The following is a 20212-nucleotide window of genomic DNA, read 5'->3' on the forward strand; positions in this document are numbered from 1 at the left end:
TGATGTATGTATGGATTGTGATAAGAGTTGTATGAGCCCCTAATAAAATGATTAAAAAAAAAAAAAGAGCAGTTGGAAACATTGACCCACCCAGGGAAGCCTCTGAAAATCAGACAGCATGAATAGGCTAAAAAGGGACGGAAGTACACACCTTAACTACTCAAACAGAAGAGCACAGGATCAGAGGACTGAAAGACCCGTGTAACTTTATAAATAAAGCAGGAATGACCAATATTAAATTTGGAAAGATAAATAAACAGGTACCAGATCCGTGTGACCTAAATGAAGATGCTATGAACCAGGAAAGTCATTATTTTGAAAGCGGGGCCTGATATAATTAGGCGTGCGTTTCAAAATAATTAATTTATTAGTATTCCAGCAAGCTGAGATACTGAAAGCATGTAGGAGGCCATGGTGGTAGAAACTGAGTAGAAAAGAGATGTCATGGTTAAAACTTACTGCATTACGCATGGAGCTAAGGAAAAGGAACCAGTCAGAAATAGCTCCCATGTTTCTGGTCTGAATTACTTAATGGTTGGATGTCTGAGATGTTCACTGGGAAAAAGAATGGACAATGTCACTGGGATATTAACTGAGAAAGCCTCTCGATACTTAAGTGAGGTGTTAGGAAATTTAGGTTAGATCTAAATTTGTAAAGGACACCAGAAGTAACCACAAGCGGTCAAATTCATAAGCAGCTGGTCCAGAAGGGAAAGATTATCTGCACCTTCAAGGACTTAGATTTGGAAACCTTACAGAGCAGTTCTATTTTATCCTATTGGGCTTCTATGCCTCAAAATTGACCTGAGAGCCAAAATAATACACATAAAAAAACCCCAACTCATTTCCACTGAATTGATTCTGACTCATATCAACCCAATAGGATTGGTTGATATAAGGTATAAGTGTTCCTTTGGATTCTTGAGACTTTAAATCTTTATGGGAATCGCTTCTCGGCCTTTTGGCTAAGATCAAGTGTAGTACATCTTTATGGGAGCAGGCAACTTCATCTTTTGTGGAGCAGCAGGTGGATTCGAATCGCTTACCTCATGGTTAGCAGGTTAGCGTGTGACATTCACAACATCAGTTCTGACTCATAACGACCCTATTGGATGGAGTAAAACTGCCTCTTTGGGTTTACCTAGACTAACTCTTCATGGGAGCAAAAAGCCTCACCTTTCTCCCAAGGAGCTGCGAGTGGTTTTGAAAGCTCAAGAAATAAGCCACCAGGTGCAATATTGCATATTAATGGATATAAATTTCCATGTCAGAGCACACAGAAATAAATTTTATAGTGGAAGGAGGGACCAATATTTGGGTCCTAAAGGAATCTTGAAACTGATTTAGCACATGCAGAAGCCAGAAAAGTTCTGTGTATCCTGGCAGGCAGTACAAAAAAAACCCGACCACCAGCTGGATATATGGGCATATAACAGCAACTTGAAGGGGATTTGTAACAGGTGATAATTTTTCTTCTCATAAAACCAGAGATGATGCCAATGGGAAGAATTTCAATTAAAACAGAAGTGTAAAATATCAAGCAGAAGAAATAAGGCAAAGTTCCTGAGAAGGCTAGAGAGAATTAGATTTAAAACAGCTAAACAGTTTGCCTCTAAGAATAATTCCTCCATTTTAATCAAAATAAACAGGGACCAAGACAGTAAATGAGAAAGCCCAGATATACCTAGGGTGGAGTGTCATTTATGTGGTCTCAAAATAGACCTGTGGCTTAGGCAAAACTTACTTCTCCATCTAACTAAGATGAAGGTACAAATCTAAAGATCCCTAGAGGGTTCCAAGCCAACTGACCTTGGTATAGCTCTATGAATGACTAAGGAGAGTTAGCCCTTACTCTCACCTTTAAAAGCAACTTTGGAAGAGGGAGGCTGCTCCTACTGGTGTGCTTCTTGCTAGCTTGTATCGGAGACTATAAAAGCCTCCCCCAGCCCTCCAATGACCTCATTTTGCTATTCTGATAGCATTAAACTACTAAAGCAAGAGTTCTCTGAAGTGGGGAAACTCAAGTCTAGAGAAACCCACCATTGCTTGAGAATCTACTCACATAGATATTAATGGCAGGAAATGTAATGCAAAACTCAAGTTGCCTTCAATAACCAAATACCTTTCAGCTGGTCCACCACATTATTCAGGTATTTTATGAGCTCAGGATCAGTAGTCACAAGCAAAGTGAGTCCATATTTTTGTACTCGAGTAAATGTTTCAGATGGATATATGCCACGCTGATATAAAATGCTGTTAATGCCAAATGCTGAAAGCAAAAGAAAGGTTGAACAAAAGTTATTATCATTCCGATTTTAGACAACAAAAACATATCTAGCTGTGGCTATGGCTTTATTTATGCTCTAAAACTGTAAATGCCTAAGCACAGGCGTTTGTGCTGCAAATTAAAAGCTGCGTAACCAGTAACCAAACACAAACTGACTGTGTCGACCTTGGTGACCCTGTTTGATAAGGCAGAAACGCCCCTACGTGTTTCCTAAATTGTAACGTTTGACGATAGTGGAAAGAAAGCCCCATCTTCTCCTGAGGAGAGGCTGGTGCTTTTGAACTGCTAGACTTTTCGGCTAGTAATCGACAACGCCACCGGGGGTTCTCTCAACATAGCTGTTCAAAGGACACGACACGGCCACCAAACCTTGTTTCTAGGTGAAAGCAAGCCATATATGCCTTTACAGAACAAAAGAAAACTCAAAACACCCCAATGCAGTAACCTACCCCCGCCACAGGTTATCCATAGTACGGCAGGGTCAGGGTTAGATGTCAAACCAAGCTCAGACTAGCTTTTTGTCCTTCAGGCTCTATTAGAAGTTGTGGGTGCAGCTGGCCTGGCGTGTGTCGCCCGCCTCGGAGGGCCCGGGGCTGGTTACGAAAACATGCCGAGGGGCACCCCGGTCCCGGCGGGGTGGGGATCCACACCACGGAAGTGCTCCTGGGGAAGCGGCCGCTCGGCACCCGGGGCCCGCACAGCTCCGCGGGCGCCGGCCCGCCATGCGGCGCGTGCGCGCGCCTCTCCCGGGAGCCCCCGGTCCCGCCGACGGCGCGGGGCGGGGCGGGCTTGGATTCAGGCCGTTCCGGTCCAGCCCGCATCCCCGCCGAGGCCGCGCCGCGCCGCGGGGCCTCGGGGACGGCCTGCGCCCGTTGGGTGCTCCGCAAGCCGAGCCTGCGCGGCGGACTCACAGAAGAACTCGGCGACGATCTCAGCGCTCCCGCGGAGGGTGATGCCTTGCTCCCGGGTGAGCTGCAGCGCCATGGCCGGGCCCACAGACAAAGGTAGGCGCTTGCGCCCGGTAACTACGAAGAGGGGCGGCTCCAGCAGCAGTTCCCCGCCACTCGTTTCAAAAGTAACGTCGCTGCCCGACGTCAGGCCCTTCGCGCAGGCGCGACGAGCCGCTTGGTACCGCCCCACGCAGTGGCGTCAGGCCCGCCCCCTCTCCCGACTCCGCCCCCGCCGGGTAATCCATGCCGGGGACGTTGGGGGACCGGCCTTTTCTATTCCAGGTCGGGACGCGTGTGGTGCTGTGCTTTTGGGGAGGTGCTTTCAGATTGAGGTCGGCAGTGGGCAGAACGGACAAGATGGACTATCCAAAATTTTGTGCCGCTAATTATGCCTGTGGGCTGAACACACAAGGAGTATACTTTGAGTTCCAAAGCTATTTTCAAGTGGATGCGACCGTAGCCTGCTAAAGTGGCGCCCCAGTAATCATCGTACCTGGTTATGTTGCCCCCTAGTGGTCAAAAGTAACTGCGTGCGCAGGCCTTCAATGGCCTGATAATGCTCTCGTGGTTTTGTTTTTACACTGGTTTTTGTCTTTCCGAGAAATCCGTTTAGGGATTAAAGGAACAGGCCGCATGCACTTTTCTCTTCCATGAGCACTTTTCCTCTGAGTTCAGGGGCCCTTGCAAAGCAGGGCATCGGAGCCTGGGGGACTGCATGCCTACCGTACTCTGGTACATCTTCTCATCCTTGGGTGGCTAGTCAGGAAAGAAGTCACATCATCAAAAGGGCCCATCCGTGGTTAACGTGAATTTTGACTCTCTAACTCGATGGCTTTGATGTCAGCTTTTATGAGAAGTATTCTGGACACATTGCAAAATTAGTGTTTATGTGAATAGTATTTGATTATATGAGAAATTCTTAGTATTCATAATAATTTCTTACCAGGGCATAGACAATGACCCTAAATTTAGTGATTTAAAAAAAAAACCAACCCATTCCCCCTACTCCCACCCCATTTTGTTGATCAGAAAGCGTGACACATAAGGTGGAAATCATAGTGTGTGCTAAATACAGTGAACCCTCGCCACTTCGCGCTTCGACTTCAGCAGCTTCACTCTATCGCGGTTTTTGCGTAACAGCGCATGCTCTGTCATTACTGCCACTGATTGGCTCATACTGTACACGCTTGATGCCATAAATAATATAATAAATAATAAATGATCATTGTAACATCCAAAATGTTTTACTGTATTTTCCCTTTTTCATTTAATAAATTGGGTAATACGAGTGTAATGGTGACTAAAGGGTGTTTTTCATGTCCTCTATGCTCTAACTACGAAAATATTTGATTTACAAATAAGGAATCCTACTTCGCGGAATTTCATTTATCACGGTAGGGTCTTGAACCGATTAACCGCAATAAACGAGGGTTCACTGTAGTTGTCATCTGAGGTGTGGAGCTTTCTGCCAGGCCTCAGAGCTGTGGGCAGAATTCGCTTTCTTTGGGTTGTAGCTCTGAGGGACGGTCCCTTTTGTCTTGCTAGCCATTCACTGAAGGCCACGCTTCCAAACTTTGACTTCATGGAATTCCAGCCATCTTTTAAAAGTTAACATGAGATCAGGGGATATTTTCAGGTCAGATTCTTTCATATACTCTTGACCTAGTCCTGAAAGTAATACCTCATCATAATAACAGCTTCCGCACAGTGCTATACGGATTATTTATATAAGTGTACCCGTGTGAAGGCAGAGAGCACTAATTGAAGGAGCTAGTATACAATTGCGCTATTCTCATGAGATACTACATTTCAATCACTTTGAAGAGCAAGCCATGGGTATAATAGATGATAGGCTGATTTGACACATAACAACTCCATCTAGTGTTTCTGAAGTTATAAACCTTTATGAGAGCAGATAGCCTCATGTTTCTCTAGAGAAGCCTCTGGTGGGTTTCAACCACGGTACAGTTAGCAGCCCAAATAGAACATATCAATGGCAATGTCAATGTCACATGTGTTATATTTCTGCTGTGTAATGGTGGTGTGGAGTATGGGGTCTTAGGAGATGGCATGTTCAACCAGCACCGAATTATTGGATGCAGGTGCTCGGAGTACTCTCAGAAGCCCTGCTGGCTGCCATGCAGGTAGTGCTAACGTATGCAGGAGGTAAAAAGAGCTGCCCAAACTCTGTGACTCTGTTACTGCTAGTTATCACCACAAAACCAGGGTTGTAGAAACTTTGCAGGTACTTCTCCATTAACTTAAAAAAATAGTTTTATTGGCATATACTTCACCTATCATACAACTTAATCATTCAGTCATATTAAAAAGCAGTGTACAATCTTCACCACAATCAATCTCAGACCATTTTCTTCTCATACTCATTGTTTTTAGCTCCCCATTTAACCCAACATCCCCTCCCATGGCTCTAGGTAAATTTATTAATCCGGTTACCATCCCTATAGATTAACATTTCCTAGATTTCATATACAGAAAATCATATAAAACACAAAGAGGAAACAAGCAAACAAACAAACAACCGTGACGAGGCAAAACAGTTGAAACCTTGATTGAAAAGAAAGCAGAAACTATTAAAAATTGAAACAACTTTAAAATGCATCAGAAGGAAGATCAAATGATACTACATTTTAATGCACCTGCACCTGCTATCATTCCCAGGAGAGTAAACCATGTGATTTTCTGATTCACAAAAGCCAATAACAGTCCATTTCAGCTCCCTAATGTCTAGGACATCGAGCTTTATGAGTGCCATTTCATTTTTGATGACTTCCTAGATTCCGCAGCTAAAACCCGACCCAGGGCTGACTGCAACAGATGATCAATTGCTCATATGTAAATTTAGGTTGAAGCTGGAAAAAAAAATTAAAACAAGTCCATTAGAGCCAAAATATGACCTTGAGTCAATCCCACCTGAATTTCAAGATCATCCCATGAACAGATTTGCTTCATTGACCACTAATGACAGAAGACCTGATAAACTGTGAGATAACATCAAGACCATCATTCATGAAGAAAGCCAAAGGTCATTAAAAAGACAAAATAAAGAAAAGATCAAAGTACATGTCAGAAGACACTCTGAAACCTGCTCTTAATTGAAGAATAGCTAAGGCAAATGGAAGAAATGTTGAAGTCAAAGAACTGAACAAAAAATTTCAATTTCAAAGGGAAGCTTGAGAAGACAAAGTAAAATATGGTCATGAACATTATAATGAAATGTGTACAGCACTAAAATTAGAAAACCAAATAGAAACAACATGCTCAGCATATCAAAGTGAAAGAATTTTTAAAAATTCAAGACTAGATTGCAATCTTGAAAGATTCTATAGGCCAAATATTGAATAATGTAGACAACAACAAAAGAAGTTAGAAAGAATACACAGAGTCACTGTACCAAAAAGAGCTAGAAGACATCCCACTCTTGCTCATAGCATATGAGCCAGAACCAGTGGTGATGAAGACTAGTCCACAATCCATTCTTGTTCAAGAACATGAGCAAAACTCAATGGTACTGAAGGACGACATTCCAGCTGCACTGAAAGCATAAGCCAAGCCGCTACTTGGCCGCTGACGGGAAGAGATCCATATTTGTGCCTATTCCAAAGAAGGTGACCCAACAGAACACTCAAATATGGAACAATATCAAGGATTTTACATGCAAGTACATTTCTTGATGAAGATTATCCATCAATGGTTGTAGAAGTATATCGACAAGGAGCTGCCAGAGATTCAGGCTGGGTTCAGAAGAAGATGTGGAACAAAGGATGCTATTGCTGATGTAAAATGGATCTTGACTGAATGCAGAGCATACCAGAAAGATATTTACTTGTGTTTTCTTGACTATCCCAAGGCATTCTACTATGTAGACCATAACAAACTATGGATAGCCTTGAGAAGAATTAGAATTCCAGAACACTTCATTGTGTTCATACAGAACTTATACAAGGATCAAGAGGCAGTTATGGGAACAGAATAAGGGAGTACTGCATGGTTTAAAATCAGAAAGGTGTGCACCAGAATTGTATCCTCTCACCATCCTTGTTCAATCTGTATGCAGAATGAATCAGAGAAGTTGGATTATATGAAAATCTGCTGCAAAAGACCTCTTAATATGTTAAATAGCAAGGATATTACTTTGAGGACTAAGGTGTATTCGATCTAAGCCATAGTATTTTCAATACCCTCATATGCATGTAAAAGTTGAACACTGGATAAAGAAAACAAAAAAAAAAATCAATCCGTTTTAATTGTGGTGCTGGTGAAAAATGTTGAATGTACCATGGACTGCCAAAAGGACAAATACACCTGTCTTGTAAGAAGTATGGCCACAGTGCTCCTGAAAGTCCAGTATAGGGAGACTTTGTGCTACGTATTTTGGAAATGTTGTCAGTAGAGACAAGCCCCAGGAAAAGGGGCATCATAGTTGATAAAGAGGGGCAGCGAAAGAGAGAAGCCCCTTTGGGAGATGGATTGACACAGTGGCTGCAGGCTGCAGCAGTGGGCTCTAGAGTAGCAACCATTGTGAAAATGGTACAGGACCAGACAGTGCTTTGTTCTGTTTTGCATAGGGTCACTCGATGGTACCTAACAACAGCAATGGTAGCTTCCATAATCGACTTCACAAAGGCCTTTGTCTGATAGCAAAGCTGTTCACATCCTTGGACTTTGGTCAGAGGGAATTCACTGGTGGCTTAATCCATGTGGGGATGATGCAAAGGGGTTTTGTGCCTCCACTGTCATCCACAGCCTTCTGGAAACTGTATGTTCATAGTTTAACCTCTGATTCCATCAGTTCCTTTGGATTTGGATTTATAATTCTGAGATCACACAGGCTGGTGTAGTTATTCCATGTGAACTCAGTTGATAGATGACAGCTTGTTTGAAGACATGCCTTTAAGATCCTAGCCTGTTATTTCTGATAGCTGGGCACCATCTGGTTTCTTCACCACATTTTGCTGTAGTGCCCATATGTTCAGTGATCTCTTCCCGAGAGCAAGTATTGAGTATATTGAGTAGGGTTATCCATAAGAGCTAATAGTTCTTAGATTTGGGTTAGAAATATGTGCAAGCTCAGAATACATTCATATATCTATAGTATATATATGTCTCTGATTCACTTTAGAGACAAAATTATTTTATGATAGAGAACATTATAAAGCATCCTCCTAGGGCACAAGGTAATTATATTGATAGTGACATTGATTCAGTGGGTGGTATAGAAGTTGAACATTGTTATAGAAGTATAAGCCAGCTTCTGAATGCAATATATGAATTGTTGACTTCGAGTGATTAAACTCTAAAGTGATGGGACACTATTTACATGAAAAATGGGTGTTGATGATAGGGCAAACTTTCAATAACTTTCATTCACAAAGACAGAACCAAGTCTACCAGACTAAAGAATGCCATAAGAAATCAAAGAGAGTATTAAAATAGTAAATATATGGTAGTGCTAGGCCACCATTCATTGGCCTCCCTCAAAGTAAAAGATCTAACTAAAGCCCCATGACTGTTCATTCCATAACCTTGAGATATCAATCATCTGCCTCTCACACTAGAGTGGTCCAGTCTTAGATCCAAGGAAGTACGTTTATGGTCACTAGTCATTTGGGAGATGCAAATCAAAACCATGATATAATATCACCTTACATTCACAACGAGTCCAAATGAAATAAGCAAACAGAGAACAACGAATGCGGGAGTGGGTGCAGAGAAAGTGGAATTCTTATAAACTGCTGGTGGGCTTGTAAGTATATGCAACCATTGTGGAAAGTGATAGGGTGCTACCTAAAACAACTGGGCATATACATACCATGCAACCCAGCAATACCTCTGCTGGGCATATCCTCCAAAGAAATTAGACACAGAACAAGAACAGACATATGCTTTCCCATGTCCATTGCAGCACAGTTCACAATCGCAAGAAACTGGAACCTGTCCAACTGTCCATCAGCAGAAGTAACTCTCCTTGACTGCCATCCAGTCAAAACCAACTCATAGCAACCCTGTAAGGACAGAGTAGAGCTACCCCTATGAGTTTTCAAGACTGCAATTCTTTATGGGAGTAGAAAGCCCTGTCTTTCTCCCACTGAGAAGCTGGTGATTTTGAACTGCTGACCTTGCAGTTAGGAGCCTATTGCATAGCCACTATACCACCAAAGGCTCCTTATCTGTCAAAGAATTGATAAAGAAACTCTGGCACATACACACAGTGGAATACTATGCATCCCTGAAACACAGATGAAACCATGAAATGCCTCCTGATGTGGATGGACCTAGAAACATTCGTGCTGAGTGAGGTTATTCAGTCACAAAAGGACAACTATTATCTGAGTCCACTACTGTAAGTATAAATAACGAGACAAGGCAAGCATCATATACTCTTCTAATCCATTTTCCCAAGCAATGAAGTGGAGAGCCTACGTAGTGCCCATGAACCATATAGTACCTCCTTTATGTCCACATCTTAAAAGCCACTTCGATAAAGGAGACCTCACTTCAACTGGGGTTCATTTCTCAAATTCAGGGAGAGGGTGAAGTTGCTTCCAAGTCAACAGACAGTCTTACTAGACTGATAATTGCACCTGACTGGAAACTCAAGTCAATATGGGAGTGGAGGTGGGCGACAGTGGGAGGGGCATCCATATCTTAGAGAAGGGGATTACACGTCTCCTGGTGGGGAAACTGGGTGGAGCAACCTCCCACTGGGGAAAAAAGAAAAAGAAAAAAAACCTGCTTAATATTTTTATAGCATCCAAGGGGACAATAAACCCATAGTTTGATTCTAAATGGCCACTTTTGACCTAGTTTCTTCCCATCTCTTGGTGACTCAGGTCTTGTGCTATAGACTTGAGACTCCATCCGTTCAAGGCCCACAGCGTTCTCCATCGTCCACACCAGAAGGAGCTGATGTGGAAACTCCGCTAAGTAAACTGGGCTTTACTTCAAACTCAACTGCAGCAGATGGAAAGAACGCATATACCCCATTAACTTTTGGATGCTCAGTTTGACATAGAATACATTTTAACTAAAACAACCCATTGCACCAGGTATCTCTTTCCAGTATTGAAGAACAAGGATGTTACTTTCAGGTCTAAGGAGAGTCTGACCCAAGCGATGGTATTTTCAATCACCACATATGCATGTAAAAGTTGGACATTGAATAAGGAAGGCTGAAGAAGAATCGATGCATTTGATTTATGGTGTGTGGTGAAGGCAGTGAAACTAGCCAGAAGAACTAGCAAATTGGTTTTGGAAAAAGTACAGCCAGAATGCTCCTTAGAAGCAAGGATGGTGAGACTTCACCAAAGGATATCAGGTTGGTAAGGTAGAGGGCCGTTGAAAAGGAGGAAGAGCCTTGACAGGTGGATTAGCACAAGGGCTGCAACCATGAGCTCCCCCAACATCAGAACAAGTGTGAGGAGGGCACCAGACTGGACGGTGTTTTATTCTGCTGTACGTAGGGGTGCTACGAGTCAGAACCTACTTGACAGCCCCCAACAACAACAACAACAAAACACGCAGATAACCTTCACAGAATTTTTTTTCTAATTTGTTTACAGCTACCTGAGTTCATTTTTACTCACAATTTAGTGGGCTTTTTCTACTGGGTATCGTTTAGAGGGTGGCTATTTGGAAAAGGATGTGTGTGTGTGTTAAGTAGCAGAATGGAGGATGTTGTCCCTTCCCATGCCTGCACAAGGCCCCTTACAGGGGGTTTGGAAGAGACTCAGGCGAGCCTTAGCCACCCATAAGACTTTAACTGGGCATGGTCCAAATCAGAGCTCCGCCCCCACCAAAAGTCCCACCTGGGTGGCCCAAACTAGACCCAGGCTCATGACCCCACCCAGGTAGGCTTGTGTCAGCCAATGGGGTTGACCAATACCACTAACCAGCATTCCCCAGCCAGAGGCTTTAAATACCTTAGCGGTAGGATAGCAAGCCCCTTCTCTTTGAAGCCTTCTACCCTCTCCAGTGGGACCTGGCTCCTGTGCCTGCTTGGCTGTGCAGGGACTCTCTGGCCTCAGGTCACCACGTGTGGGTGTGCAGTCCCATGAGGTTGCCTGTATTCTGTGACTGTGAAACCTGAAATGTCTTTTGTCCTTTATAAATACCCACTTGGATCAGGACTCAGGCTTTGATGAGAATTCTTTCTTGTGCAAAGCTAAGAACCACTCAAAAAAATCTAATATATATATATGTTCCTGAAGAAATTCAAGCCAAGCATGTAACAAAACAAACTTATATTAATGAAACATAACTATGAAAACAGGGTCAAAAACAAGTCTGTATTCAACGTAGGTAGTTAAAAATCAGACAAGCAAAGAAAACCAACAACAAACCAAAACAAATCCCCAAACCAAACTTACTGTCATACAGTTGTTTCGGATTCATAGCAACCCTTTAGAGGAGGACTGCAGACATTCCAGGAGCAGACAGCTTCCTCCTTCCCCAGCAGAATGGTTGGTGAATTTAAATAGGGGACTTTGTAGGTAGCAGCCTGACACCCAACTCACCACACCACCAGGGCCGCTTTAGTCACCAGGCTACTAAAGACCTAGCTAGACATGTTTAAACAATTTGAAAATATCAACTGGAATTTGCGAATGAAAAGCAGCACATGAAAAGGTAGTTGAACAATCTTATAGATGAGGAAATGCAGGTCCCAAAGGCTGTATAATTTGTCTGTGATTCAACATTTAGTTCGTGAAAGAAAGAGATCTAGGTTCTAGGGTCCTGACTTAGTCTCTTTAAAAATGTTATCTATTTAAAAATATACAAAAACATGTTCTTTGTCAAAGTTTACTTTGAAAAAAATATTACATAATTTTAGACGTTTCTTTTTTTCTTTTTGGCACACAATAACCTTGGCACCTAACCTGTCAAGAAACTGAAAGTATGGAGTCTACAGGAGCCCTGGTGGTGGAGTGGTTATGCGTTGGACTGAGATCTGCATGGATGGCAGTTCAAAACCAGCAGCAGCTCCAAGGGAGAAAGGCTAGGGTTTCTACTCCCATAAACAGTTAATGGTCTTGGAAAGCATGGTCTTGGAAAGCCACAGGGGCTCACTACGATTCAGCATAGACTCCAGGCCAGTGAGTTTGGTTTGGTTTGGTTCTGTTAATATACAAATAGTTCCTACTGCCAGAAGATGGCACTGTCTACATGTGAAATAATGCCTTTAACAAATTCATGCTACGTATGCGCTTCAGTTTGAGTTAAACATTTTTATTTAAGCATTTCATGGGTGGGCAAAATATGCCTCTCCCTATAGACTATCAACAGAGACCTTGTGACCTATAAAGGACACTTTTGTTTCTTATTGGTCCCTTTACAGAAGTTTGGGACACCTAATCTTATAAGACACTGGAAGATGTAATGAAGGGAAAATTAACTTCATGTTTTCAAAGATATTCATATATATGGAATGCTTTGGGATGAAATGTGGGTTCATGCTACAGAACCGTCATCCTTCTTTTATGTGCTCCTGGTCGTGCAAATAATAGGGTACGGTGACCTCTTTTGTGGGCGGATCTAGGTGCTGCCCCCTTCTCGAAAGGCAACAACGCAGAGATGAACAAACTGGTAGGAGGAGGTAGCACAGCATAGACACTGGGGACAGACACCCAGCGGGTCTGCAGTTGTGAGACTCAGAGGAGAGCTGGCAGGCCCTTTTTGTCTGGCAGGGGTTGTTGAGCTCAAGGATGGTTTTTGTTTCTTTCCCCCCCCAAACAGCAGTTGTCCTGGGTTGGCTGGGACTCAAGTGATGGTCCCTGGTTGGCTGGGACCCAACTATGTGCTCACTTGGAAGGTCCTGGCTGGTCAGGGTCATGGCCTCCAGCCTCATTTCTAGTGTGTGGTGACTCAAGAGTTAGATCCATCAGGTGTCTTTCCCTGTCCTTGTCATGAGCAGTCATGTTTCATTATGGGGAGTGGGGTTAGTAGTTTTCTTTACAAAAATTTTTTTGCTGCTACTTGAGATGGAGTAAGTTCTTCAGAGAATACAGTGCTGCCATGTCAAGGATATGCAAGAGTACTGTCCTATTAAATGAAGAAATAGGCCTCAGATCTTGGGGTTACCAGAACATGATAAAGTTGTCCCTATTCACTAATCTCTAGAATTAAAATTTTAGTATGTAAGCACATGCAATTATCTTGCAAATTAGTCAAGCTCTATACATAGTACTTAGAACATCTAGAAAAACGAACTCTGGTTTCTGCTACGAAAATAATACTGGTTAAATTTATCATCAACTCCTTGTGTCTATTAATGTGTCTGAACACAAAAGAAAAACATCCTAGGTAATCGTTTTAGCCAATATTTTATTCTTTGAACCTTGTGGCTGACCAGTCTCTGCTCAACAAAAGAAGAGAGTAACCTAAAAACCAGCAGGAGCCTTGGTGGTGTCGTGGTTACCTGCTGGACTGCAAGATCTGAAATTCCAAACCACGACCACTGCAGGAGAAAGGCAGGGCTTTCTACCTCCATAGAATGGTAGAGTCCCAGGATCTTACAGGGCCGGTTCTACTCTCTCCCATAGGTCACTATGAGTCGGCATGACAGTTGAGAGAGAGAGAGAGATAGAGGTCAAATTTGGGAATTCACACACACTTCCCTGAACCTAAGACTAGCTGACCCCTTCATACATTCTCACCAGCCCTAGACCCCATGGGCTAGGTCAGAGATGGGCACACTTCAGCTCTTGAACCATATGAGGCTCTTTGGGCATGTACAAGTATGTGGCTCTGAAATAAAATTGGAATGGAAATAAAACTATCCTAGTTTCATTTTTAAATGTTACTTTAAACGTTCCTTATTTGTAAGTACACATTTATGCTTCTTGAATAATTACTAAATTGCTGTGGGTGACACACACAGCATCTCAAAAGTTTGCCAATCTCTGAGCTAGGTCATACCATTAGGCTTGAAATCCGGACAACTCTTTACATTTCAGGCCGGCAAACCTTTCTTCTCCTGTCTGATCTCTCGCCTCTGTGGACCAGGTGAATGAGGGTCAATAGACGATACTCAACTCCATGTCTTTTCATGGCTGCTTTCTCCAACTTCCCCTCCACACCTGGGCCCAGGTGGTCACCACAGTGAGCATACCAGGCGGTGGTGACCTTGCCACTCCCTTTCCACAGAGTTGGGTCCCAGTCATTCAAGAATCGGCCACACAAAGGATAGCCGATACCCAATCAGATATAGGTTACGCAGTATTGGCCAATGGTAATCGGTTGATTAAAAAAGGCATTAAGAATTTACAAGGTCTCTGTAGTCACCGGGTGGCATAGTGGGATCCGAGTTGGGCTGTTTTATTTAAGGTCAGCGGTTGAAAACCATGAGCTGCTCTTCAGGAGAAAGAGGAGGCTTTCCACTGTTGTAACGGCTGACAGTCTCAGAAACCACAGGGACAGTTCCACCCTGTCCTATAGAGTCACTTTGAGCCAGAATTGACTCAACGATAGTCAGTTTTTATTTTTCTGTGGTCACACTCCCCAATATTCATTTCTATCTGACTGAACAACACTCAGAAATTGCTGTCTAGATTTATTCAAGGATGAATGACCAAAAAGAATGTGCATGAAATTCTCCAATCTCAAATCAGCTTATATATCTTCCCGTGTGATTTGCTTTAAAGATTTCTTGACTGTGTTGAATATATTAAAGCTTAAATTCTGAACACTAGGTTTGTGGAGGGCTGTGTTTGTAGCGGAAACCCTAAATCCATTTTTCAGTCAACATGCAGATTCACCCTCCATGCGTTCTTTCTGCTGATGGATCAACAATGTAAAAATATTTGCCCTCAGGCAGAGTGTGTTTGAAAGTGGATTACTGCCAGCACTCTAGCCAGCCCAGGAAGGGGCAGCCTATTCCTCAGGGAGCTGCCTGGATGTACCATTGATCGAAATTAGGATAAATCCCATAGTCATGATTCATAAGCCCATGGTCAGAGGATGCTGGACCAATTTGAAAATTTTTCTACTCTACAGTAATGTATGTCTCCCAATCGTGGTCCCTTTCCATTTGCAACTATGAAGAGCTGATCTTCTGATCATGACTTGGTGACAGTTTCCTTTGTCCCCCGCATCCTGTGTCAGTGGCTGACTTTCTGTGAAACCTTGGACAGCTTTATGGCCTTGTGCTGACGGCCTACCTCATCCAGGTGGCATGCCTTTATTCTGTGTCCTCTTTAACAGTTCATAAATGTGTCTCAATAGATTAGATGTGAATGTAGGGTCTCTTTGCTCTTAGAACATAAACTAAAAGAGCAGTGAAGAACAATGAGAGATAAGAAAGGCTAAACTAGAAGAAAATTTCACAAAAGAAGAAACTGTCAAACTGAATAGGTTATGAGACCCCATGCCACCCTCACCATAAAGAACATGCTATCTTTTGACCCAGAGACTACCTAGTCATTCCTTCTTTAGACTCCCGAGGGGAAAAAAAAGTGCTTCTAGTCTAGCCCAAAGAACCTTGTTTATATTACCCTAAATTCCCTTTTTAATTAGTGATGGCAAGATCAGGAGCAGTGCAAATTAAAATGGCACAGAACCACAGCCTACCACTTTTACAAGTGTAAATGAATGCCCCGTGGATTTCTTTCTTCCTTTCTTTTTTTTTGATTGCATGAGATCAGTCAAGGAAATGTCTCCATAAAACTGTCACTTCCCAGGGGAACGTGTTAATTTTATGTAAATTTAAATCAGAAAGTTGTAACTGAAACCAGCAACACTAAGGTTTGTGCACAAGGAGGAGCAGGACTCATCAGCCTGAGAAAGGAGCAGCCCACTGCCGCCTGGGGACTGTGTGCACCCCTCGCTCAGCCATTATAGGCAAGGAGCTGGGTTGACGAGACAACAGAAGAGAGGAGTTCTAATGGATACCAAGAAAGTTGCTTGGTGGGAACCTAGGGAAAAATCATCTGACTTCTCCCCTGGAGAAAATTTCATAAAGGCGAACTGATTCCCCCCAAATGGAGGGAGCGTGATATACACACTCGGAAGAAACTTGTCACGCAATGAGATTGTTAACTCTCTCCATTAAGCAAACAGGATCTAAGAACAGCTAAAAATGATTTTTTTAAAAGAAATTTAAGTTTAGTTATACTTATTAAAAGCAAATTAAGTAGTGTACCAATTCTTATCTAAGTATTTTATAGGAAAATATTTTATATTTCCATTTTGTTCTTATTCCTTGCTTGCTTCAGGCAAAAGTTTTAAATCCTGGTGCCCACTAGTACCTTGGTTAAAAGAAACCATTATTTACAGTGTACATATCTTTATAAATTTAGCTTAGCATTGGCTAAGAGCAAGCCTGAGGCTTTCCCACCTGGAAAAAGAAATATTTGCCAAAAATGAACAAGCTAATAAATTGACTTGTGAATGATGTATAATTGCTTGAAATGGCCAGTTTGTGCAATGGAAGAAAATGAAATATAACAATATTTAAAGAGGTGAAAAAAATTTATTTAAGATATATATATTTTTACTTAAAATAGCATTTGTTTTACTGAGTGATCCATCTTTTTCCTGCACTATGCATTATAGCTTCATTTATTCAATAAATTTTTACTGAGCATCTGCTTTGTGCCCTATTTTCCTATGAAGATAACTGAAGGAAAAAAGAGGAAGAAGACACAATATTATCCTCCAGGAGTACTGTCCAACGATGAAGACAAACAATCGAAATAGCAGCTAGAGTGCAAAATGATAAATGCCGCAATAAAAGCTATTTACAAACCGCTACGAAGAGGATTACCAGCAAGATCTCAGACTGCGGAAACACACTACATAGACCCTCTAAAACAAAGACACCAGGGACCAGATGAAATAGATATGGATGATTATCCTGGAATCAGAGATTCAGAAGAAATGATAGAGAAGTGGTTAGGAGAAGACGCTGAACAAAAGCATCAAGAGTCCTATTGGGTGTGGAATTTTTGGCTGGCCTAATGTGGCATGGCCATCTTGAATTTTTGTAACCGTGCTTTGGCACATGAGCGGTGGGCAACAAGAAAGGTGGGATTCTTCCTTGTTCCCAACACCATACGGGCAACCAGAAGCATGCCCAGTCCCAACCCCTACCCACCTAGCAGCTGGTGACAAACCCCACCTGATACACGTAGCCCATGCTCCACCTAAGGTCAGAGCCTCGTGGCTCAGGCTCCTGGTGCACTGCCATCCTGTTTGAGGTGAATGAAATCTGCCTCATCATACAAGCAGCAGTGTGCACCGTGCCAGGTCCTTGGCCACCTCTGGGTGGGCAGTAACTCCTTCCATAACCAGCTGCCCTGTGTCTTCTGGGCCTGAAAGAATCCCTTCTAAGAACAAACACCCTGACAAACCACTGTTTGACCTACTTCCAGATCAGGCCATCTGATCCAAGACACCCCCTGGGCCAGCAGGAACTCCATCTGGAAGTGTACATCTCACCCGCTTGCCTCTCACCATTAATTACCCCATGGCTGGCAGAGGACACTGACCCAAACCGGGTACCTGGCACCAAAGTTTTCTCTTCTCTGGGTCCTGCCACTACCTTAAATGTTTTCTTTTCTTTTTGTTTATCTCGCTTCCCTTGTTTTTTATCTTTTCTTTCTTTGCTTTTATCTTTGCTTTATTTTCTGTTTCTTTTCCCTTTCCTTTCTTTTCTCTTATTTTTATCCTTTACTATCCTCTTTATGTTTCCCCTTCCATAGATTTATGTTATTTTTCTCTTCCTTTTTTTGTATTTTGTTTTTCTCCCCCTGAGGAGGGTGGGGGGAGAGTTGTACATCGATTATTGCAATTGGTTCCCCCTTTCTGCCCCTTCTCCCCACACCTTCCCCCTACCCTCATGGTATCTTTACTTGCATTATTGGCCCTTAGGGGTTTATTTGTCCTGGATTCTGTGTGTTGAGAGTTCTTAACTTTACCAGTGTACATGCTCTGTCTAGCCAGATTTTTAAGATAGAACTGGGTTCATGATAGTGGGGGGAGGGCATGTCTCTTCTCTTTTAATCATTTTTGTTTCCTTTGTTTTCTTTTTAATTATTAAAGTATATTCTTGTTGGTGTTTGCCTGCTTTCCTTTTGTTCTTTATAATTTTTTCTATTTTGCTGTTGTTAGTTTTTGGTTTTGTCTCTCTTTTCCATTCATTTTTTGGTCCCAAACTATGTCCCTCTATACCCACTTCCACCCTACTGACTGGGTAAGGACAACTACTTACTTCTGAGCCACTTGTTCATTGATAGACAACAGCCAACACCAGTTAAACTTGCCTCAACTATGTTGCATAAGCATTGAACAGAGAGCTATGTACATACACAATCTCTATCAAATTTACCAGCAGACGGTTGCAGAGTACTTAAGAATACACCAATGGATAATCATTAGTTGAATGAAATATATGAATGTCACAATGTTTTGAAGTCAACAGACAATTTCAATTCACGTTAAAAAGGTATATAGAATGGCTCAAATAAATGACCAAAATAGAGCCCAAACCCCTTTTTGAGAAAGAAATGCCATTGTATTTTCTCAATGAAGAGTCCAAAATAATAATATTCAGACTATTTCAATGAATTAAGAGGAAGATGGAGAAAATGGTAGACAAGAGCAAAGAATAGACTGATAAACTAAACAAGGACAAACGAAAAATTCAAAATTGCAAAAGCAACAAATATCAATTCAAAAGATTCATACTAATATTTTAGAACTAGATACATAGATAAGGTAAAGGAGTCAAATCAAATCTGTGGAATGAACAATTAATGTACTGGAACATAAATCCCTTAATATTAATCTGTTATAAAATCAATCAGAAAGAAAAAAAATTCAAAGAAAACTTAAGAATGATGGGGAATACCTTCAAGAGTAATAACTTAGGTGTGGTTGGGATTCCAGAACAGGAAAGGACCCAAAAATCATAGAGAAAATTGTTAAAGAGCTGTGGAATAAAAGTTGAGAAGATATGGACTCAAGAACCCCAATAGACCCCAAACAGAATAGATTATGAAAGAGAATCACCACAGTGTATCATTATCTAACTTTATAAATTTGAAGACAAGCAAAGAATCCTTAGGGTATCTTGGGGTGGGGGTGGAGAGTTTACCTATAAAGGAGAAACAATAAGACTAAGCTCTGATTTCTCAGCAGAAAGCATAGGAGCAAGAAGGCAATATGGTGACCTACATAAAACCTTGGGGTAGTGGTGGTGGGGGTGGGGAGGAGATTCTTGCCAACCAAGAATCTTATATCCAGCAAAAATGTCCCTCAAATACAGTGGCAGAATTAGGGCATTTCCAGATAAACAGAAATCAAAGGTATTTATAAACACCAGACCAACCTTATGATAAATGCTAAAAGGATATCTTTGGACAGAAAATTATCAATAGCAGACAAAATCCTGAGATTAAGGTACATAATAATACACTCAGAAGTCAATCTAGATGAAGTGTTGAAAGTAAAATAAACCTAAAAGATTGAAAATAGAGAACCAGAGATAGCAAATCGTGACAAAGACAATTACAAAATAAAAATAGGGAATAATAAAGTTATAGAACTTCCATATGAAGATAAACACAACTTGATTTAACTTATACAATAAGAAGTAGGTTGGCAAAAGTAATTATGAAGGCAAGAGGAGACTGGTAGAGCAGAAAATGTTAAAGCAACAGAGGGAAGTGCTCTTACGTACACCACCCTGCCATCACGGTGATCTATAAGTAGGCACATTAGTAGACATGCAGGCTAAAGGGTTGCATAAGGGAGAATGAAAGTTTGCATACACACACACACATCTGTACACATGTATATGACAGAGGATATTTCTACATGTGTATTTACCTTTGCTGCAAGTATATCCTTAAATGTGTTCAAGCATACAGAGGGTAGAGTTATGAAAACTTCTTATTGTTTTGTTTTGCTCTGTCTTGCTTTTGTGCTTATTATTGCCTCTGCATGTCTATCTAGGTAA

At 41.9% G+C, this 20212-nt stretch overlaps 1 protein-coding gene across 1 annotated transcript in view; it reads right to left on the minus strand.

Moving 5' to 3' along the window:
- Nucleotides 1–3279, minus strand: part of MAD2L1 (mitotic arrest deficient 2 like 1) — a 12466-nt gene extending 9187 nt beyond the window's left edge. Inside the window, exons 1-2 of the mRNA XM_004716483.3 lie at nt 3199–3279; nt 2123–2269 (exon numbers count right to left, since the gene is read on the minus strand). Coding sequence (XP_004716540.1) covers nt 2123–2269; nt 3199–3271 — 220 coding nt within the window. The 5' untranslated portion in view covers nt 3272–3279. The remainder of the gene's footprint in view (nt 1–2122; nt 2270–3198) is intronic.
- Nucleotides 3280–20212: the final 16933 nt, after the last annotated feature.

Source organism: Echinops telfairi, unplaced genomic scaffold (assembly GCF_000313985.2).
Source record: "Echinops telfairi isolate 266 unplaced genomic scaffold, ASM31398v2 ScPeMD7_33;HRSCAF=127, whole genome shotgun sequence".
In the NCBI taxonomy this organism is placed as follows: domain Eukaryota; kingdom Metazoa; phylum Chordata; class Mammalia; order Afrosoricida; family Tenrecidae; genus Echinops; species Echinops telfairi.